This window comes from Capra hircus, chromosome 27 (assembly GCF_001704415.2).
Source record: "Capra hircus breed San Clemente chromosome 27, ASM170441v1, whole genome shotgun sequence".
In the NCBI taxonomy this organism is placed as follows: domain Eukaryota; kingdom Metazoa; phylum Chordata; class Mammalia; order Artiodactyla; family Bovidae; genus Capra; species Capra hircus.
The window spans coordinates 3,652,970-3,676,177 of record NC_030834.1 but is presented as its reverse complement, the minus strand read 5'-3'; the positions used below and the strand labels follow the sequence as shown (position 1 = coordinate 3,676,177).

Below are 23,208 nucleotides of genomic sequence, written 5' to 3'. Positions count from 1 at the left end.
CCGTCCCGGTTCACGGTCACGGCCAAGCCCTGTCTACACCAGGTCCCCCACCCCGCCTCTCCACATTCCCTAACCAGGAAGACCACCTCATCTCACACAGCAAACCTCCATTCAGCTGACATCATAGAAAACTAACAGTCTTTTCTGGAATCTCTAAACAAACTCTGAAGTCTCCTTTTTAAAAAAGTCCCACATATTTATATCCCACCCTACCCCAAGCTGAATCAGAGATCTACATAAAAGAGACGCTGCTCTGCTCGAGGGAATGCAGTAAGGTAATTATAGATGGTCTTACAGAAACTCAGGATAGGAAAATACCAAATACCACACCTGGTTAGAAATAATATTTATTATTCCCTCCCGCCATGTACAGATTACTTTTCAGAAACATGAACGTATTATCCATGTCTTCATCAACAACAGTTTGTAGAAAATAAACTTAATTCATATCTTGTCAACAATATAGTTCTATCATTTTTTTTAAACAACAGCCATTTTATTTTTCCATGTTAGTTCAAGAATAGCTTCAAGTTTTACATTTCAGATCAAACCAAGACAATCTTTGTTTCTAGGTAATTGCCTGACAGAGCCCCACCCCCACCCCCTAAAAAATTCTATACCCTAAGTGATAAACTCTTCTTGTACATTCAGCAAACTTTATATTGGAAAAGAAAAAGAATAACTGAGATAGGTACTTACTCTCGTGCACAGTGATAAATCTAGCTGAGCTTCTACTCCTTGCTTTGCAATGATGTTTACATAAAATAAATCGTATCTTATCAAGTTACAATGGTAATTTCTTGAAATGTGTTTACGGAAGCTATACACTTAATCCACTGAAATTCCCTTCTGATTTTTGAATCTGCAATTAAATCATCGCCATAAGGAAAAGCTTCATCCCAAGAAGATGTTTCCCCTTTTCCTCAGCTATTTCTCTCTAAAGGCTTGAATCGTCTCTCAGATCATGTAAAGAGATACGTTAAAAGCACAAGAAAAAAATGTTTTAGCTTGCTGACATAATGCCCTTAAGTTTGCTGACATAATGCCCATGTCTTAACTTTAAAATGTAAAATCAGAGTTAAAGCATCACTTAATTCATACAGTACATTGTTAATCGACAGTGTCCCACCAACTCAGAAGTTCCCCAAACTGGCTGTCTTCTCCGCTTTTATCAATAGTAAGTTTATAACCAATGACTCAATCAAAGAATGTGCTTGTAGTAGGCTGCTGGTTTAACTTTAGAATTACAAGTTTCAATCGTGGGCTATCTTCAGATATCGAAATGCTAAGAGTGGTATATGAACTATTAAATTTGTTTCCCATTACCTACAGGAAGAATTTGTTCAAATAAAATTTTACAAGACAAAATGCAAATCTCTATACCTATATATAGATGTATACATGTATATATTGAACCTAACTAAAGTTTTATAAGCAATACTAACATAGTTCTGGTTACACATTCCTAAAGACTTAGTAACTGCTTTAAAGATATATGTTATAAAGAGGCTTATGCAAAAGGCAAAAATTAAGAAACAACATGGTCTTTGAGGTTCTCAGTATTACGTCAAAAAGCTGTTTCTATTTCCCATAGAAGAAAACTATGCATTTATCTTCGGAAAAAAATTATAAAAAGATAATGCTATCATGTAAAGAATTCACAAAAACTATACTGTATATCCCATAAAAGTCATACCTATTTAAGGTAAATCACAATTATGGTTTACATTGTACTACAGACATCACCATCACCTTTCCTCTTTAATAAAGAGAGGGTTTAATTCTTTTTTAACTTACTTAACTAGTGCCACAGAAATTCAAGTCCTAGTAGCAACAAGTTAAACAAGATTACAAAATAAGGCATTCTGCTCACATGTCATTAAAGTAACAGGCTGAGATAGTAAAGGGGACCTTTTCATTTTTGTAATTTTATATAATCTGAAAATTATACAGAAGGCAATCTTCACTCAAAAAATCCAATTAGCCGCTATCTTCCAGGGCAACAGAAAAACATACATAAGATCCTCAACTTTCTGGTGATTTTTCCAGCTGCCACAAAAATGCCAGTCTTACCTATTTAATAAAGCCCAAGAACAGAAATAAGGATGAAATGTCTTTGACTGGACTATTCCTAAGCCTGCAGGTCACACACTAAATGATTTTTCAAATTATAGGTTAAATCTAATTTGACAAAATCCCTGTAGTGTTATTTAGGGGGAAAAAAAAAAAAAACAAAACCAGTGGCTTCAGAACACACTTGCACACCTACATTCACACACACAGGCACACATCAACATGCGAAACTGCTCTCTTCAACACTGGCTCTCCAGAAAGAATCAAGCTGTCTATCATCAAGCTGAAGCATGTGTAGTGGGGGGCAGCAATGAATCTGAATGAACTTTTAAATGACCAGTACCTGAACCAGAAATTTTACTAAAGATGAACTCTAAACTACGTATTTTTTGAAAATCTGGATTCAACTGCCTGTTGCACTTTTACATTAAGTGGTGCTTAAATAAAAATGGAGCATAAATTCAGCTCTCTACTCTCTAGACATTTAAAGCAACGGTTATGTTATCAACAGGTAAAATGCACCTAATTTGGGTCTTTTGACACCTCGTAAGTTTATTGTATGATAAAGTTCTTCACAGTTTAAAATATTGTGAAGAGATATATTTATGTATAACTATATTCACATAGATATTATGTACACATACTATGTATTTGATGTACCCATAATCTTTGAATATGTGTGTGCCAGAGGATACCCCACACCTATGCAGGAACCCTGAATAGCAGATTGGTGTGGACTGAAATGATTTCTCAGAAAAGAGTAGAAGTTTAAAAAAAAAAAAGATAATTATCATGAATAATTATAACAAAAATTTTACCGTATTTACATAGTGCCTATCTCCCAAGAGGTAAGGATGCTTTACAGACGTTGGTTAGGAGGTGTGGGGCGGGCCTGGGGGAGGATCGGCTCTGGTCTCTGCACGCAGGGAGCCTCCCGGCCGCGCTCACGATGACCGGGCACCCGCGCCGAGCTCCCCTAGCGCGCGGGCCTCAGCCGGCAGAGCAGAGTCCTGCGCGGAAATCCAGTTTCCGTCCCACGGGAGACCCTCCACCACAGAGGGGGGCCTTTCAGGCCTCAGGAACTCGTGGCTACGCGTTACATTTACGTCACAGGGAGATCGAAATGGATTTTGGTTTTGGCAGATGAGCGAGTCTAACATTCAGTGTGACTGCAGTTCAGTGTAGCTCGTCCAGTGGAGCGCCGCCCAGCCGACGGGTCTCGCGGCCGGCGCGCAGCCCCCAGCCCGGGCCGAGGAGAGCCGGCGGCCGGCGGCGCAGACGGCCTGCGCGCTCGCCGTCGCCGAGGTCCCCTCCACCGCCGCGGACCGCACGCACAGAGCGATCGGCGTTCCAGCAAAAATGTACAGTTAGCCTGCGTCGGTTCGTGTCCGAGTCAGCGAAGGCCTTAGGGGTGAACTTTAAAGGCCAGGAGCTCCTCAGAGTGCATGTTGTTTAAAGAGCGAAGATCTGGCAACTTTAGGAGAAGTTTTGTAAAAATAGAGGCCTCGTTTGGGTGGTTTTTCATTATTAAGGTCCTTAGCGCGCGGATGAGCGTTTCCTGCAAAGCCTCCACGGAGTTGACGTTTTCTATCCCCGATCGATCTGCGGAGAGAGAGGAGCAGACGGAGAGGAGGAGACGACAGTGTTACTAACGATAACAGTCATAACTCGCACTTGTCAGTCTCAGTCATGAGCTCAAACCAAGTTTTACACATGCGAACAAAGGCAAAAGATGTCTGACACAGTTTACTAAAGCCCAATGGCAAATGTTCGTAGCTATTAATCCTATTATAAAACGTGTCACATAGTGCCCCTGATAAATTAAAATGCTTTATACCGCTTGGGTATCTTTGCTCACAAAAATCTAGAGGTTCTGATTTTTTAAATACGATGCCACCTAATTTCAACTGCTTCTAATGAGCAAAACGAGATGAGTCATGTGGTTTGGAAGTGTATTTTCACCTCATACGGAACATTCCACATCTGTGTGTTACCACGGGTGGCAGGCACCCGGGACCCACGCGTGGAGCCCTCTCCCCGTGAGTGGGCCAGACTCACTACTGAAAGCAGGATCACAGGAAAAACCATGGCTTCCACCTCAGACAGTCTCTCACTGCTCGCTCTGAGGAAAGCCAGATGCCCTGTGGAGTGCCTGAGATGTGCCCCAGGCTGTCTCCAGCAGCCAGCAACCAAGACACCCAGTCGGACAACTTGCAAAGAACTGACTCCTGCCAACGACCACGTGAATAAGCCTGGAGATCGATCTTGCCCCAGTGAAGCCTTCATATGGATGGCCGACAGCTTGAACACAACCTCCTCAGAAACCCTGAGCCAGAGGCCCCCATAGCCCAACCCTCAGAAACTGAGAGAGAATAAATATACACATTTTCAAGCCCCAGAATCTCAAGGTAACTTGTTATGCAGTAGGAATCTAACATAGCACGCAACTTTATTATCTATTCAACTCAGTTCAGTTGCTCAGTCGTGTCCGACTCTTTGCGACCCCATGGACTGCAGCACGCCAGGCCTCCCTGTCCATCACCAACTCCCTACTAATAGTTGTATTAAGTTGCATTTACTTTCATTTCGCATACTGTGTTTATTAAATTCATCACACAAAAATATTAATAAGTTAGTGATTTAATATAAATCAGCAATAAAGGAAACTACCTTTAAAAGAAACAAACCATGGACTTTTTTCATCAGCAAGGGCTATTTCTTCCCTTTACAACAGGAGACAGTTGTACACAAGAAATATTCAATGGCTCCAAGAAGAGGGGGCTGTAATTAGCAAGAAAAAAACTTCTTCAAAGAAGCAAAATTCTCTGGCCATTTACGCCTTTGTTTCATTTTTTTTAACAAGGAAATCGGGGAGGTCTTCCATTGTGACTGGTAGCTGAAAAAGGCCACTTGGAATGGGAACGCTCAAAACAAGGACTAAAATTTAATAGTAAAGGATGGGAGGCTGGTTAACTCAATGCAGAAAAAAAACGATGAAAACAGTTTCGTATTACATTTAATAAAATGTGGATTATTGCCACAACTGTGCTAATTATTAAAGAAACAGAAACAAACTGAATGCTGACTACTGGCTGGGGTGGCAGGGAGGGAAATCAACTTTCCACACAAAACTGCAAGATGGACAAAAGATCTCTTCTCTCGACACCTGACTTTGGCCATACAATCACAGGATCATCTCTGGAAAACTACTTAAAACTTTGTAATAATGCTTCCAAGACCCTCCCTTGCCTTTAATGTTCAAGCAATTGTTTTCTTTAACAGTCTTACAATTCATGAATTCATTCACCAAACACTTTTGAATGAGTGTGGTTACCGGTATGTGAGTAGTTGCTCAACTCTTGCGATCAACTCTTGCGACCAACTCTTGCGACCCCATAGACTGGAGCCTGCCAGGCTCCTCTGTCCTGGGGATTTTCCAGGCAAGAATACTGGAGTGGGCTGCCATTGCCTTCTCCAGGTTACTCCTATGGTGCTAGGGAATAAGCAGTCACCGTGACAAACTGCACGTCCTCGTATTTAGAGAGCTGGTATTTTGACAGAAGAAAGTAGCTGGTTTACACTACATATTCTGTAATTTACAATAACAACAACTGGGGAAAAAAGAAAATGATCCCCCAAAACAAACCAGTTTAGATGGCAGTCATACCAGTACCAAACAGTAAGTGGAAAAGGACATTTGAGTTAGTTTTATCTGTGGTTGATCCTCCAGTGATTATCTTGACTTTCTGTGGCCTATGCCTCTCTATTCAACTCCCTTCACTGTACCTAAGAACGTTACCCATAAAAAACCACGGTTTCCTGATTTCGAGGCCAGAGGACCTTACTACAAACCCAGCTGATCATAAACAGTCCCCTAGCAACTGCAACACTAGAGGAACCCACTAAAGTGGAAACTCCTCTTCCAGCTCTGCGAGCTGTACTGCCGTTAGCTTCACCATTTCGCGAGAACTCCTCCTTGACTGTCCGCCTAGAGATGGACGTGAAACCCCCTCCACCAGCCCCCCATGGGGACAACTAACACCCACACCCCAAGGAGCCCAGCCTGACACCCGCAGGTCAGTCTGACCTCTACCTGGAAGGGACTCTGCCCTTCCACACAGCCTGAAAAAGAACTAACCCTCCGGGTGCAACTGCTCTTCTCCTCACGGCATCCAGATCCTCCCTATCACTCAGGCAAGTGAGAGTTTGAGACTTCTCTCTCTCTTGGCAGCTAGAGCTGTTCTGTTAACAAGCAGTACAGGGGGAAGGCTTCTGAAGCTAGACTAGTAGGGGTGCAAATGCCTGATCAGCCGATTATTAAAAATGTAACCTCAGACAAATTATTTAAGCCCCCGCCCCTGCCGTTCCTCAACCTCCTCGCCCGTGTAACTGAGGATAGCATGTCCTAGCTCACATGCAGGGTCTGTTGTGAAGACAAAATTACATAACGAGACCATTAACCAGCACATCGTCTGACAACAACCAAAACAGAGCAAAAACCAGAAGCCAAGGGTACATTCTAAGAAAAACAAAAGCTATTTTGAATATAAAGCAAACCATAACGTTGCTTAATTCTAAGCAGCTAGCAGAAAATGCAGAAAGACAATCCATCTGTTACCTGACGCCAGAACGTTCCAGTCAGGAAGCACAGGTTTAGGGGAGAGTCTATGCTGCCTCGTTACCCTTTCGGCCCCACTGAGGGGACACTATGAGCACTATTCCTGTAATCATAACACGTAAATACGGATGCTTTACTGTTCAATTTTTAGGATCAACTGATAAAGCACGGAAGACAGTCACATCTCTAGAACAGAATGTAAATGTTTTCATTCTTGAGGACACAGAAGAAACGCTAGGACAAAAGAAGTCAGGCTGCAGAAAAAGTAGGATGCGCCTCCCTGGACAGCGAGGACGCGTGAGCCAAACTCCTGAGGGTCACGGACAAGCAAAGGAACAGCGTGGGGGGCATATCACAGTCATTAAATAACTAAAGTAACCAGGGAGAAAACAAACATTTTTCAGAGGGAAAAATGAGAAAGTGCTTTCATTTATCAGTTGAAAAGTCAAAGTCGCTCGGTCGTGTCTGACTCTTTGCAACCCGATGGACTATACAGAATATTGGAACAGGTTGCCTTTCCCTTCTCCAGGGGATCTCCCCAACCCAGGAATCAAACCAGGGTCTCCTGCATTGCAGGCGGATTCTTTACCAGCTGAGCTATCATTGATCCGTTACATCTACTAAATAAAAAGGCATAAGGATAGTATTTTGAGTTGATCAGCAATCATCAGAATAAGCCTGAAGAATAGGCTAGCAGGAGAATAAAGAGACTTTCCATTTTATACCCTTCCACCATTACTGGAATTTATTTTCCTGCTTTAAAAATAACAATAGCCCTTTTTTAAGTGACAAAGATTTAAATTTGGTATGAACATTATCAAGTAGAAAAATGTATCATTTTAAGATGCAGATATTTTTGTGTTGCTTGTATATCCTCATGTATAAGCATAACAAAAATGAGAAGGCCGTATCTTTTTACAATTTGTCTTTCTCCTTTAGCACTATATATCCACAAGCAGGCAAAGGGACAAATGGGTTGGTGGGTAAATGGCTAGAGAGAGATCCCGAAGGTTAACGGTGCTCTTTTTTGGTGGTGATATTATCACCCCTTATTTTCATCTTAGTATTGACACTGTCTAATTTCTCAAAGAACCTGTATTATTCTTATGATTAGAAGACAAAACAAGGCTTTCTCCAAGTTAAAATCTAAAACAACAGAGAACCACATTCCTGGTGGAAACTACAAAGGAGCATGGTGCCTGGCGAGTGCCCCTGCGCCCCCGGCCGCATCCCCCCTGACCTGCCCCAGGAGCGGGGGGCCACCGTCTCCCCGTGAACTGCCCCGGGAGCACCCTCCCGCCGGCCGCATCCCCCCTGACCTGGCCGGGGAGCGCAGCCCCTCCTCCCCGCCTCCTTACCCCTCAAGTCACCCGCACAGCCTGTGAAGCCGACCCTCCAGCTGACGGATCAGGCGCGCCGATCCGGCGCCCCAGGATAAACACAGGGCCCACGTCACAGCAGCTCAGCGCTCACGCCCGGGCGTCCCCACTGTGGAGTCACACTGCCGCCCAGGCTGGGCGCTCACAGCGGTCACTCAGCCCGGGGCTCCCCGTCTCCCGCCTCCCGCCCCTCGGGCCGTCCTCACCTTCCTCTGGGGAGGCTTAACAGTCCACCCGCACGGTCCCACTCCACCACGATCCTGCCCGCAAAGCCTTCTTCCTTCGCAAGACGCCCATCTACCGCAGGCAGAGCCTCACAGGTTAGAACACAAAGCTCTCTGTGTTGGTTCTCTCTCTCCAGCTGGAACGTACCGCGCGGTCCTCAACCTGGTCCTGTCACCCTGAGCACCTCGAACTCCAGGCCCATTCACTAGATAAAGAAGTTAGCGGGTATGGATCACCTGTAGTTTCACGATTATAGATTTACTAACCTGATGCCAACTCAAACTATTACTAATTACTTATCAAGAGACTCTGCAAAACGGTGGGTTATGTGCAAGAGGCTTCCCAGGTGACGCTAGTGGTAAAGAACCCACCTGCCAGGGCAGGAGATGGAGAGACGAAGGTTTGGTCCCCGGGTCAGGAAGATGCCCTGGAGGAGGAAATGGCAACCCACTCCAGTGTTCTTGCCTGGAGAATCCCACGGACAGCGGAGGCCACGGGGCCACAAAGGAGTCCCACGCGACGCGTGACTGAACACACACATGAGCAAGAGGCATTGAAAGGCTACTGAGAAACCAGGCCTCCCTCCCTGACACGGTCCATCATATTATCCTGTAAGCCCAGGTAGGGCAGGTCAGAAAAGGGGGCCAAACAGTGCTCGCAAATGGCCTAACCACTGACGTGCAATGGGCCCTTCAAGATACACAAAGAACTTACCCTCTCCAGGGATTACTGGTGTGAAGAGTCACTGATTGACAGCTCAGCCCGTAACCAGGGGCCATACTCACATTTCACAACCCTCCCTGTGCTCAGCACAAGGGCTTTTACACAGCACGAAGTCAATGGGAAACTTAAAGTAAGTCACGTCAAAATACTGTCTAATTCTCCACGAATGGTTTAAAATAGAGTCAGGGATACCTAAAAATGGCTGGCACTTTTTCACACGTTCCCAAGGAAGTCACCATCTCAGTCCCAATTTCTTACTAGAGGTAATCCCTCTCTTACTGTCTGAGCTGAGATACGTGGGTCAGAAACAACTGCAATGTAACACCAGGCGGCAGAGAAACTGGGAAACACCGTCGGTGCCTCACGAGCATCAGGAAATGCTGGGACACAGCAGCCGCAGCACTCGCTCAGGCAGAGGCTCGCACCTGCCCTGCGCCAACGGCACGTGAGGCTCCCACGCACAATCGCCTCCTTTCCCAGGAGGAGGAGGAAACCAAGACCCAGAGAGAGACGGATACTTACCGAGCCACCCAGAGAACTCAGGAGCAAAGCTGAATGAAAGCCTGCAACTCTTAATTCTGATTTTTGTAACAAAAGACAGTAATAGCATACATCTTGATACTTACAACACTTTCAAGTAACCCACATGGTATTTTTAATTAAAACTTAGATTTGGATTACCACCACCTACCTGGTGATACACAGTCTTGCAAAAAATAAATCCATGAGATATTAAGACTTTAAAAAAGAAATATGAACAAAAGCTAAGGATTAAGAGAGGTGGACATGAGGCCCGGATCTCAACATGTGCTTATCACTATACAGCACTTTTGACTTTTACTGTCATGGCAAAAAAAATTCATCATGCAAAAATAACAGACCCCTAGTTCAGCATCTTCCCTAAGGCCTTCGTCCCTCTACACCGGCCAGAACCTAGGCAACTGCAGCCTTGTCCCCAGGCCGCTCACTACATTCCAGGTGTGGCACGATTGTGAACAGGCTTCCTTACCTGCAGAGACCAGGACAACTGCTGTAAACAGACTCATCTCTTCATCACTAAGTTGGAGGGCATTTAGCTTCTCACTAAACTCAAACATAGAGTTTAGCAGATCCCCTGCTCCCATTGAGTGCAAGTCATCCACACTATACTTCTTTCCACTTAAAAAGGTGACAGTGCGTTCCTTTGCATCAAACAGTGATGCAAACCGTACCATTAAAACCTGGAAAAAGAAAAAGACTTAAATGTATATGGGGCAGTTCAATCGTAATATGAGAAAATAACTCAGTATTCAAGTCAGTTAAGAGATATCCTACGTATTTTTAAAAGTTGTAGAAGAAAAATTTTATTTTTACCCAGAACCATTTGCTTAAGGCAAATTCTCCATCAAAGCAATACTTTAGGAAGAGGCATCAAAAAATAAAATTCAAGTCACCAACAGCAAAACAGTCAATGCCTATGGTACTCTGAGGCTATTAACAAAGATTCTGAAATGCAGATTCAAAATTAAAGCATGCCAAAAAACCCCAAATTAAAACAGGCAATAATGCCAAGAAGTCTGAAACTGGGCCTGGGCAAAGGTATTAAAGAAACTCTATTAAGCCATTACGTACATCACACGATCTCTAAGCCCGAAGTAAAAACAGCAGTGTTTCAATGCAACAACACTTGGAAACATCCAAACACCAAATGTAGACAAGCAAAGATGAACTCTAGTTAGTCTATTTCAAGAAACGGTAACCCAAAGAGACACAAACTATTACAGCAGGTGTTCTGGATATCAAGCTATGATGGAGATCCAAACCAGAGTCACTGCAGACCTGCAGGGCTCGCTCCACCCTAGTCAATGCAAACGACTATGTCCCTTACTTCTCGCGTAACCAGAGGGACGCTGAACGAACACCTGCCCTTTGCAGAGCTCCCAAGCAAAGACGTGCTTCACCCAAGACAGCCCGAGAGACAGGGAGCCTTCTAAGACGACAGCCCGAGAGAGACAGAGCCTTCCAAGAAGACAGCCCGAGAGAGGGGGAGCCTTCCAAGAAGACAGCCCGAAAGAGAGGGAGCCTTCTAAGAAGACAGCCCGAGAGAGGGGGAGCCTTCCAACAAGACAGCCCGAGAGAGGGGGAGCCTTCCAAGAAGACAGCCCGAGAGACGGGGAGCCTTCCAAGAAGACAGCGCTAGCTCTGCAGCCAGCTGTCTCCAGATAGATCATAAGGGGAACAGAATGCACGTCCTGGATTATGAGATCTGTGTTCTAATGCTGATTGTCATGAATATACTGGTAACCCAGGAAAGAAAAGTCTCTTCACCTCTCTGGGCTATGGTTATATAACCTCATAACTGGGTGAACTGAACTTGATCTCCGACATCCCCTTCTGACTTTAAATCTGGAGGTCCACTGGTCAAGAGTCTGTCTTCCAATGCAGGGGACATGGTGGTCAGGGAACTATGATCCGACATGTTCTGACTAGAGGAACCCATGAGCTTCGACAAAGGCCCAACGCAGCCAAAGACCCTTAAGTCTAATGTTTTCCTTTAAACTGAAAATTCTAACCTATAGGTGTTTCTTTGGAATTACATCACAGCTATTTTATTTATGAAAACACCATCGTCTCTATTCTAGTCCAAGAGGCCCAGAGAACAGAGCCAAAGGCAAGGGGTTTTGTGGGGGGTGCATGTGTGAAAACAGGCATGAGGAAGAAGGAAATGGGATAAAAGAAAAGTCTGTAGCAGAGGACGTGTCACCAAGCTGGACACCACCTGACATCAAGCACAACCCAGATCTGGGCCACGTGGGGCCATCCAAGGACATGAAGCTCCCCCCCCGACTTCCTCTGCGGATCAAAGGCTGGGGCCGCCCAACATCAGCTCCCACCCTCCCCTGCATTTCAGGACAATGCCCACGTGAGCTCCAGGCCAGTCCTGTGCCTTCGGCCACCTCAGCTGCGGCAGGGAAGCCCCGGGCCAACAGATGAGAGGCACCTAGCCAAGCACAGGGAGCAGCTCTGTCTGGGTCCTACTCAAGCTGGCAACAAGAGCTGCCCCAGGCCCAGGAGACGGCATCCCAGAAAGAGAAGCTGGAGTCAAAAGAGCAGCCAAGGACTCTGACGCGGCCAAGAGGATTGTGGGAGCACATATGAAATATCTGCTACATTGGCCAAATATTTCCCGATCTCTTAAGAGACAAAACCACGATCTGTTTGCCCTTTGGTCTGGTACTGAACCCAGGAGATGCTGGGCTGGGCGTTTGGTAGGTGTCTAACTCCAGAGAACCTGCCAGGTTCACACCTGGAGGCAGTTCCAGGACTTGGGAGTTTCTGTGCTGCGAACCCAGCATGTTTGAGTTTCAAGCCTTGAGTCACGCAGAGTTTACCTTGTCTCTCCCCAAGATCCTGGGATGGTCATGCTTTTGTTGGTAGTTTCAGCCTCTAGACTACAAACACTTGTTGAGAAAAGAATGAAAATAAAATACCACCCTGCCCTGTATCAACAACATTCAAGATAAATAAAAACCTACCTCAAAAGTCCCAGCCTTTAAAAGGTTGACCTGGTCGTGCTGCGAGAGGTCTCTGAACCCAGGGATGCGCTTTGCAAACTCCACCACCTCCTTTACTGCTGGGGTGAAGCTCATGGAAAATTCTTCCCAGATTTCATGCCCTGATTTATGAGGATCTACGTACGGAGACTTACTCATCGGACAAACCTAATAGGCACAAAACAGAAGAAATCTTCGATTATGAGAGGTGGGAAACAAACTTCAAAGGTAGTGTATCAGTCAGTGGAAACCCCAACAGGAAAATACACTCCATCACCATAGAATCTACTGGTATTAGCTAGCACTTTCTCTACTGGCTGCTCCCCTTGTGACAGAAAGTCTCAGAGCGGCCTAATTTAAACAGCAGTCAACTTATCGTAAAAGTAGCAGCCTAAGCAAAAAGTTCATCGGTTACAAGCTGGTTCAAAACCCTGGTGCACAATCTATAGAAACATAAGGTAGCTGAGTGGCTGGGGCTGGGCCTGGGGCAGGGGCTGTCTGCCAACAGGCACAAGGGATGCTTTTGGGGGTGATGGGGACACCCTGGCACACCACGCAGACACGAAACACGCACTGTGCACGCTGCCACAATCAGCCTTCACGTGCAGACCAAACCCAGGAGATACAGAAATGGGGTGGCTCCATAACCGTGGAGAACATCACAAATGAGAACCTAAACCTTTATATATTTTCCCCTCCTTACGGCAGTCACTAAGCCTGAAGAAAATGAGGTTACCTTCCAGATCCATGGAATCAAACAACTTCAAGGGACCAAAAAAAAAAAACACACTTAACATTAGGATTGGGGTAGAGTCAACTATTTTGAAAATGAAAAAAGAAGATTTGAACTACCCAGCTGCAGAAAACACCAAGCACTATCAAAGGGCCTGATGGTGTAGACAGAGCCTCGGGACTGCTGCTCTGGGTGAAAGTCTGGCTGAGCATAAACAGCGTGCTTTCACGCAGACTATTGGATTTGATGAAACACTTAAATGACGCTAACACTGACTCATCCCACAGGACAAAGTCTGAGAAAATTCTTAGAAACCAGCGGACTATCTTAAACTATTCCCAAGTCTTCAAACCATGAAACACCCATGCTCTATATCCAAAGACCTTTTTATATCATGATGGTTAAAGAAGACACTTTCCATCCCAGTGACTGTGGCGAGCTATAGGATCAGTCCCTTGAGGAAATCCCAATGCTAGTAAGGCCAAGACTAACTTGAATACCTGCATTTTGAAAGGGCTTTCTAAGAATTAAAGGATCGATTCTTCATAACCCATATTTTACATAAAATCCTAATTCTGATCATAATATCAATTAAATAACATGCTTGTGTACCTAGCTCTGTATGCAATCAGGTCATTCCACAAATGCTGTTTATTCAAAATATTTGATCTAAAATACCACGCAAAAGGGATTCTAATAAATCTCCAGCCTTCCTGACCCTCACCCCCTGCCTCTGAAGTTGGAATGGCCTCCGAACAAAAGCAAGCCTTCACATTTTTCCTCGACACAAAGTGAGCAAAAAACGTGATTTCACCATACCAGGTGCATTCTCGCTCCAGTGTTGCACAGGAAACCGTTCTTGTTCTCATTCTGAGAAAACCCATCTATGGAAACTCTATCACACACTCGTTGAGTATAGGCACCGGAGAAGCTCACGCAGTGTCCGCCGGCGACACAGACGCCGTGCCCGCCAGGGTAGTGCACGCCGCTCCGGCCCTTGTAGTGTCCGCCGAGATGCTGCGCGCTCTCGGCACAGGGGAAGCGGCCGTGCGGCCCGCCCACACAGGGCTCGTGGTTCACGCTGTACTGCTCCAGGTTCTTAGCGAGCCGCTCTCGCGGCGGCACCGCGGTCTCCGCTGAGCTTTCGCGCGGCTCCTGATTATACATGAAGGTGTCCTTGTGCGCTCTGGTTACCATGCCGATCACTTCCTCCTTCGCGAAATCGGAGGAGGAGGGAGAAGAGCTTTTGCTGTGGTCTGGCTCCAGCTGGGGCTTGGGTCGCGGTTGTTCCTGGGCTGGCAAGGCGATCTGCTCATGACGGTCTGCTAAAGGGTCGCTGTGCAATCGGCCGCTGAGCTGGCTGTCCATCATGGTCCTCATGGCACTCTGCATCTCGATCAGCATCCGCTGTTTCTCACGCTTAGGAATGCGCCCAAACCGCACGGCTATTGCAGAAAAAGAGATCCAACACCCACACGTTAAAGAAGGCCCGTTATTCCGAAGAGTAACACAGAACTGGCTCTGACAGCTACAGCTTCTGATCACACAAGAATGCCCACTTGAGTCTGGCCAAAAACCATTCTAAACTTGCCGGCTATGTTTCTGAGGTACCACAGGAAGCGGGAGTGGGAGAGAAATGTGTCACTTTTCTCTCAAAATAAAGCTAAAGAGAAGACTTCTTGGGTATTTTATAAGCAAAGTCTAAGAAAAAAAACTGAAATTAACTAATGAAAATCAGTTTGAAACAAACCAGCATTACCACACAGCACCTTACTAACAAGGCTGAAGGCTGTGTCCTCAGGAAGGCATTCAGCTACCCACATCCATCAACACTGCATGGATAGGTACAATCACTTCCTGACCTCTGTCCATTCACTTCTGTAACCTTATCCTCAAGACCCAACTAATAAGTGATCACCTTTTCCAACTTCTTAAGAGAAAATCTTATAAGAAAAGAAAGAAAAAAAAATCACAGTCGATAGAAATGTAGTTATTGGAAAATAAACTGGCTGGATTTTAATTAAAATCAATGAAACAAAAATAAAAGCATTCATTTGCAATATCTTAGAGGCTAGTCTTAGAATGAGTCCTGTCTCCAACATTCCTATCCCTGAGGGAAAGAAAAGCTTCCTTCTATTCTAGTATTTATACACAGATATTAAAAATTCAATATATCCACCCAGCAAGGAGGTCTCACTGCTGCAGCTGCAGCCTCCTACACTGTTGCAACCACAGACATGACTTTGTCCTTTTGCGCAGTCTACCTTCGCTCCCCTCTGCACGACTGATGACCGTTTCTACTCTTGTAGAAACCACAATATCCATCAAGTTTGGATTAGTATTTCTAGAGCCATAAAAAAAAATTTTTTTTTAAGCAACTGAAAACATAAAACATCAATTGTTGAAACCTGTCATTCAAGAACGTACTTATTCCCACACTGTATTTCTGTGTCAGTACATACTAGCTAGAGGAACCTAAGGGACTGCTTAAATCACCCTTACCTAGATAAATACAAGGCTCATTCTTAGCAGTTCTCAATGAACTCCTACCCTGACCCCTCTGAAAGCCTCACAGTCCTCAGCTATGTTACTTGGAAGAGAATGAGACTCCCCAGGCCCTACAGAAGAGTTGGGTCTCCTAGTGACGTCGTCCACACAGGACACTGACGGTCCCGCCAGTCACCACCACTTCTGCTTCCCAGGGGAGTGGAGCACACCAGGATCGAGCAACCACCTCCACACCAGACCACGACGTGCCTTTCAATTCTGCATCACCTTTGAAAGTACTCACAATCGGTGCCGAAAAGCACGGTGTCATCTCAGGACTGAGAAGTCACAGTGCTAATTCACAGAGGGAGAAATGGGCTCCTCAGAACGACTAAGAAAGAAATCAGGGGGAAAAGCCAAGAACTCCTATATCAAGAAAAACTGCACCTTTATTTTTTGAAAAAGAAAAAGTGTTCACATCACACAGAGGAAAAGTGGGTCTTTTCACAGGCAAGAAACAAAAAAAGAAGTGAGTCAAAAGCTGTTTCTGAGATGATGATGCTAAAATTTGACTTGAATCAATTTGGCATCCTGTAAGACAACAAAATGTGTTTTTGAAAATCCACTTCACCCTGAGCACAAGGGGGCCTTTGGTAATTGACTCACAGCTCTGGTTCACACTGAGGAATAAAGCCAAGCCCCATACGCTTTAAGAAGAGCACTCTCTACACTGGGAACATACCATCTCTCGACATTCCAACAGACAGACACTTTTTGAAGCGACACTGCTGGCATCTGTTCCTATTCATCCTCATTATAGAGCAGTTTTCATTCTTCAGGCACTTCTTGTACTGAATGTTTTGCTGAATGCTTCTCCGGAAAAAACCCTAAGAACAAAGGAAGATGTAGGGATCTGATTAGAAACATCCAGGGGAACTCCTTCTAAGCGTCCCCCACACCTAATTAGCCAGTATGCTACCAGGGACCTGAGAAGTTATTCTGGCTTGGAGCAGGGGAGAGACAACACTGACACTCAGATCGTCACCGAGCTCTCAGCGGTGCCCGCGAGGGCCTGCCGGCCACGCAGAGCTCTTTCCCCCTTCCCTCTCAGAGTCTCAGTGCTGCCAAAGCCCCCGTGTCCTTCACTCCGATCACCTGTTGCCAGCCGGGCCTGCAGCCATGCTCTCCAGCTCATACTGGAGTCACTTACACATTCCCAAACTCTTGCAATAAGAAGGACCCCCTCAACGAGATGACAGAGAATGGCGTTCCATACCGAAATTCCCTCGCTAGATCCAAGGATCACGTTAGGAGAACCTGGTCTTTCCTGGATTATCATCTGCTGACACCTTACACATTCCAGATGTTCCGGGTTACTTATCAGCTACAGGTTAAGTGTCTCACACACACACATACAGCTCCCAGCTGGATGAGCGCACACAGCTGCCTGTATTTACTACACAAATAATTCAAGTTCATGTCCTGTGAGTGGTCTGCAAAGACCTCCACTTGACTTTTTCAGGAAAATCAAAATCACCAAAATTATTTTAAACTGCAGTTTCCTTGACTGTCCTAACTAACCACATTATTGGATGAATCTGTATTAGTGATTGTGGGATATAACATTTTTATACTTTGTTACTGTAATACTATACTTGGGCACTATGATATCTGCGCTAGATCTTTAAAAGCAATTATGTGTGGCATTTATCAAGAATATGCACTTAGTTTCATTTGCTTGTGCTTTGGTTTCTCTAGCTATAAACATAGTTATTTCATATCTTTTGTAAAAAGAAAAAAAAGAAACACTGTTTATAGAATTCTTAACACAATGAAAAAGTGCTATTTCTGACTAAAGTACAGAAGTCCTGTGATGTAAGAGCTACAACACTCACAGCTCATCCAGAGCCACCCCAGAAAGTATTTCCCCTTCATGGATAGTCATTGTTTCCTCGCCCACCACATCCTGCCCAACAGGGTCCCTGCTTCCACCTTTCAGGCAGAGAAGAGTCAAGCACAGTCTCAGCCGCGTTAGTGTTAGACACTCAGGAGGAAGGACCAGATGAGAAGAGAGGTTCCCTAGATGTGAGCAGGAAGTACAGACTTCTCACTTGGAGCTACCTGACTCAGGAATACTTAACACAACTTACAAATGAGCTCACCCAGGGCTCAATTTATACTTGAGACTCTTCCACTTACTTGGCATCGCTTCCGAGGGTATCACATTTTTACAAGCATCTAGGAACTGCTCCCCGTTCCCAGCACCTGACAGGTCGGCGTGTCAAAGGACCTGATGAGATCTGTTCCAAGCCTGGTTTACTCTAAGTCTCGAGAAGGCAGCAGCCCCACCCGCGTGCTCCCTGCCCTCCGCTCCCACCCAGGACAGTGCCTGACACGCCGGTGAGTGAACACTTCACACCAGACTCAAGTTTGAGATAACACATTTATTTTGATCAAAATCTTAAAGGAAAAAGAAATACTACATATATTTAAATGTAGTTTTAAAATATGCTTTTCAAAATGAGTTATGTTTGTACACAACATAAAATGCTCAAAACTTTCAGGAGTAGCTGACTTCTCTCCTCCTCCTGGATTATCAACCATGTAATTTCTTTAATCCCAGAATAGGCAGCTTAAACAAATGAAAGCATGCATTACCTTACAGCCTTCACAAGCATGAACGCCGTAGTGGAATCCTGAGGCCACGTCCCCACAGACTTTACACAGCAGAACCATGCCACTGAATTCTGAAGCAAAAATAGACACGAAAGGGAAAAGCTAAAAGAAAAGCTGAAACTGGTTCTTTCCAACGGAGTCCTGTATTTTGTTAGCTTGTACTTTTAAAAATATACAAATATATACTGTCAGAAAAAAATCTTTATACCAAATTGACGAACCAAAAGAAATCATGCCTGATGGCACTCTCTCAAAAGGGCCAAAACTCTCTCAGAGGGCTGAAGATCCTGGACAGACACTGAAATTTTGTAAATCTAGAATTATTCTACATCAGATATGCAATCAGAACTAAGAAACCAATTCTATGGGGTTAAGAGTAAAGAAATCAGTGCCGGGGCGTCAACCAACAAAGGTGCTAAGTGGGGTCTCCACAGGCTGAGTCCCACCTGTGGGCAGAGTCCGACCCACCTGTGGGCAGAGCCAGGTGCCAGCCCTTCCTGACCCCACCCTGAACCAGCCTGTGACCTCTGCACTCACTCACGGAGCCACATTCCCACCACTCTGTGGGATATTCCAATCCTCCAAACGTTCCTAGTGCCAGCTTCATGAAAGCAAACGCCTTTCCCTGAGTGAGTGCTCCATTCCAGAACCAGATTCAGCAGGAGGGGTGCAGAAGGAAGACAAGAGTGGAAGGTAAGAGGGCTCCCGAGAGGAAACAGGCAGACAGACCCCCTCACCACAGAGAGCCGACTAAGACAGGCCCTGGGCTGTAACTCTTAATTAAGGTCATCACTGATCTCTGAATAACTACTGAACTATAATTACCCAGAAGGGGGTGAAAAGTATACCCAGAAATAAAATGGTCCCCACCATGTGAACAGGTGATAAAGTGAGCCCCACCTGCAATTAGTGGCATCAACTGTCAGAAAGCTAGACCACTCACTTGTCACTCCACTGTGACTCTTTGTCACCCCAGGGGCGCTCGATTTGCTGGTTTTCATAGAACAATCTATTCGATCATTCTTCAGGATGCCTTCAATGCTGGACAGATCGCCGTTTTTGGGGTTCCCATTGCTATCAGAATGAGTGCTGTTTGGAGAAGACGGGACAGAAGAGGACGCGGACTGGAAGCTACTCTCAGAGCCCTCGCTGTGGCAAGAGGCTGGGCTGGACGCTGAGCTGGACGAGCTGATGTAGGCAATCACTCCTCCTGGAAAACAGGGGGGAGCCAGGTGATCAGACACGTGATAACGCATATTTCTTATTTTCGAAAATCTCAGCAGTAAAGTCACTACACTGGAAAACAGGTTAATGATCAAAATTATTGCAAAAGGGAAAAGTAGCTTATTTTCTTCCCTATTTCCTACTACTCCTGCTTCCACAAAGTTCAAAGCTATGAAATCCCCACTGGTTTAAAAGTGGGCAGGCTCTCACTGGCTCTGTTATTCTCAGCATGTCCCGATCCAAACTTAAAAGCTTTCCATTTTCCAAACTCCTCCTAAAAGGGGATGCAAGACCTTCCTGAGTGACATAAAGCCAGTCGTCACGCTGCCTGGGCCGCGTGGAAATCTGGTTCTGGCCCCCTCTCTGCTTCCTTCACTATCCCTTCACGTGACGCCGTCCCAGAGCAACGGGCTCATCGCTTGCCCACCCCACGCCCCAGCATCTGGCTAAAGCTCAGGTCAGTCAGGCACAGATGTAACGTCTGGAACCCCGGATGAAGGAATCTATCTGGAAACACAAAGCCTTCCACAGCTGTTGCTCTCACAGTCTTTGTGTTCTGATGCTCCCCAAAGACTCTACCACTACCCACTGAACCCCAGTTCCGCACCTGCCTTCTCCCTCCTCCTGCCATCAGATCTGCAGACACACTCCCCTCCAAAGCAGCTCTTGAGAAACCCAGACGCACCGCTTGTTCTCCTGACTCACTGTTTACAGTGAGTGTCCAAGAGGCTGGAAGGCGGAAGGCATGCTCTGAGCTAACTCCCCCTTCACAGAGCTACCTTCAGAACACTCTGTACCACTTCATTAGGGAAACTCCACAACTCCCCTTGAAACTGGCTGTGACCTCTTAAGAGACTGCGAACCTTCCAGCTTAAGAAATAGCAGGGTATAATTTCAGGGTATAATTTCAAACTTCTTCCCTGAAAGTGATAAAACGCTGCAAGAGTAGCCTCATGGTCAGAAGTATTATTTTTCCAAATCCCAGGCCAAACAAGTAATTTTCATCTTCTCTGCCAAGGCCGCCTGTGGTTTCTTTTCTTCTCTCCTCCATCATCGGCCAACATTGATTGGCTTTTTTCAATGTGCATCACATACAAACGTTAATTATCTCTCTTCCATCACTGTCTTGAACTCTTATTTAAACCTACTGTTTACCTGTTTCCATCTACTTCTCAACAAGAGAGATTACAAGCCCCTAGGTGTAGAGTGTCTTTTAAGTCTCTATACATGCTTTACAGATATAAGTCTGAGATAAATTTTTTCTTTCTTTTTTTGGCTGTGCCATGTGATATGTGGGATATTAGTTCCCTGACCAGGGATCAAACTGGTGCCCCCTGCAGTGGAAGCATGGAATCCTAACCACTGGACCGCCAGGGAAGTTCCAAGACATAAATTATTTCTAATACCTACTTTTCTGCCTTTGTAAAGCCCACATCTAATATCATGGGCAGATCCGAAACAGTATAAAGTATTACTGCTGCTGTTGTTGAGTCTCTAAGTCGCACTGGATTCTTTTGAGACCCCATGGCAGTAACAAGTAAAACAGACATTTCTGAGAATAACCTGAGATGACTATTCTGAAATAGAGGACTTTACAGGTTTCCAAAGTAACAACTGCAATTTAAGCATTCACTCTGAAATAAAAGCTTTGTCTGCTAAAGGGAAAAGACTCCCCAGTTTTTTTTTAAATAACAGCCAGACTTTATAGGTCATTCACATGTACACACACACACAGCAAAATGCTAAGGCCAAATCAATTCCAAAGAACAGAAAGTCATTTCCACTTACAGAGAAGGAAAAAAAAGGCAGGGGGATAAGTCACTTTTAGTCTGTCATGATGACGTTAGGAACCAGACATGTATTTAAGTACCAATTACACAAATCCAGACTCGGAAGCCGCTAGGAAGTAGAGCCTCAACCACAGTGCTCTGGTTATAACCCAGAAAAGAAGTGAGAGCAGGCGCCAGCTGTGTCATGAGAAACCCAACAGAGTTCGTCATACACAAACTTAAAACGCACAGTGCAGCCAGAGGCACCTGAGTCTTTTTAATCGTCTTGCTCGTACAGCTTTGAAATTTATTTTTTATTGAATACAGTTGATTTACAATGTTGTGTTAATTTCTGCTATACAGCAAAGTGACTCAGTTACTGCCGGGAGCCAGCGTGAGGAATCCCGCCCGTGACAAGGTCAGGAGGAAGGAAGCCTGACAAAACGCAAGGACGTGATTAGGCTTCAGGGGATCCCCCTGGAATTTCCTGAGCATCCACCCCCCCAAAAAATAAGAATCTGCCTGCTTTTCCACTCTTCTGATATTCTTTGGAAAAAGTCAAATCAGGGCTTTAGTCTTCTGCATTTGAAAGGGATGTTTCAGTTAAACCCCCTCTGATAACTCTCTAGCTTGCCTGACAGGTTCCCCCAGACCTCTTACAGCTTATGAATTGCTTATAGCCCCCCAACCGCAAGAGGCACAAAGCTTAAAGCATCTTAAAGACATAGAGCATTTTCTAAAGAGTTAAAAATCATATTGGTAGAGGGTTTTTACTGTTGGCTCAATGACTACTGCCAGGCCTCCATATTCTTTATCTTTTAGGCACCTGGGAGGATGTTAATCAATGTAAACGGGATATGGAAAAAGATATATAGTAGTTTTGATGTTAGCAACACTAGACTTTTGAGTTAATTACTTTTCTTTTGTTATAAATCACTGTACTCCTTTTACTTGTTATAAGTTGCTGTATCTTTGCTATGTAAGAATGTAACTTTATTTAGTGCTTTCTGAGAGTGGCACCAGACTTTGGGAAGATCAACACAAGTAAGTCTTCTGGTTGACAAACCCTTATCAGAAAAAAGGCTGTAACATGTTAATTGGCCCTTTTGGCCGGAAGATGATGTAAATCACCTAAGACTTGTGTATACAACTAGGTATGCAGAGAGAAAAGCCTGGTTTTGGTAAGAGTCTGGGCTGCTAACACTGCATAATTTTGTGTTACCCATTGATCTCTATGTGTAATCAAAAAGTATAAAAGGCCCTCTGAACAATAGAGGACGGGCCAGTCACTGGACTGGTTTCCCCTGTGTTTCCTCTCTAATTTCTGGCTGAATTCCCATCTGGGGCATGGAGGCTCACCATGTCTACTTACTTGTCCCGGCTTTTAAGATCCACACGAGGGGGAGCCCAAGGCGGGGCACTCCCCGATATTCAAGAGGACGCCGGTGGCCTAACGTAGATGGTGCAAGCTCCTTGTCTGGAACTTTATTGGCTTTCCATGTAAACCAAGTTATTCAGCCTTCTTTCTCCACTTAATTTTCCTACTACACTATTTCTCCCTAATCTAATCTTATATTAATAAATAAATAAGTCTTTCCTCGCCAACACCGTCCTCGCTTCGAATTCCCTGGATCCACTGGGGCTGGACCCCGGTAAGTTACATACACACACACACACACACACACACACACACACACACACACATCCTTTTTCAAATTCTTTTCCATTATGGTTTACCCCAGGATACTGAATATAGTTCCCTGTGCTA

At 45.0% G+C, this 23,208-nt stretch overlaps 1 protein-coding gene across 1 annotated transcript in view; it reads right to left on the bottom strand.

The window, feature by feature from the left end:
- The window catches only part of NR1D2 (nuclear receptor subfamily 1 group D member 2), a 29,252-nt gene continuing 6,375 nt past the window's right edge, over positions 332-23,208 (bottom strand). The window contains exons 2-8 of the mRNA XM_018041999.1: positions 19,391-19,657; positions 18,430-18,518; positions 16,514-16,658; positions 14,104-14,729; positions 12,534-12,719; positions 10,028-10,238; positions 332-3,675 (exon numbers count right to left, since the gene is read on the bottom strand). Of these exons, the coding sequence (XP_017897488.1) occupies positions 3,479-3,675; positions 10,028-10,238; positions 12,534-12,719; positions 14,104-14,729; positions 16,514-16,658; positions 18,430-18,518; positions 19,391-19,657 (1,721 nt within the window). The 3' untranslated portion in view covers positions 332-3,478. The remainder of the gene's footprint in view (positions 3,676-10,027; positions 10,239-12,533; positions 12,720-14,103; positions 14,730-16,513; positions 16,659-18,429; positions 18,519-19,390; positions 19,658-23,208) is intronic.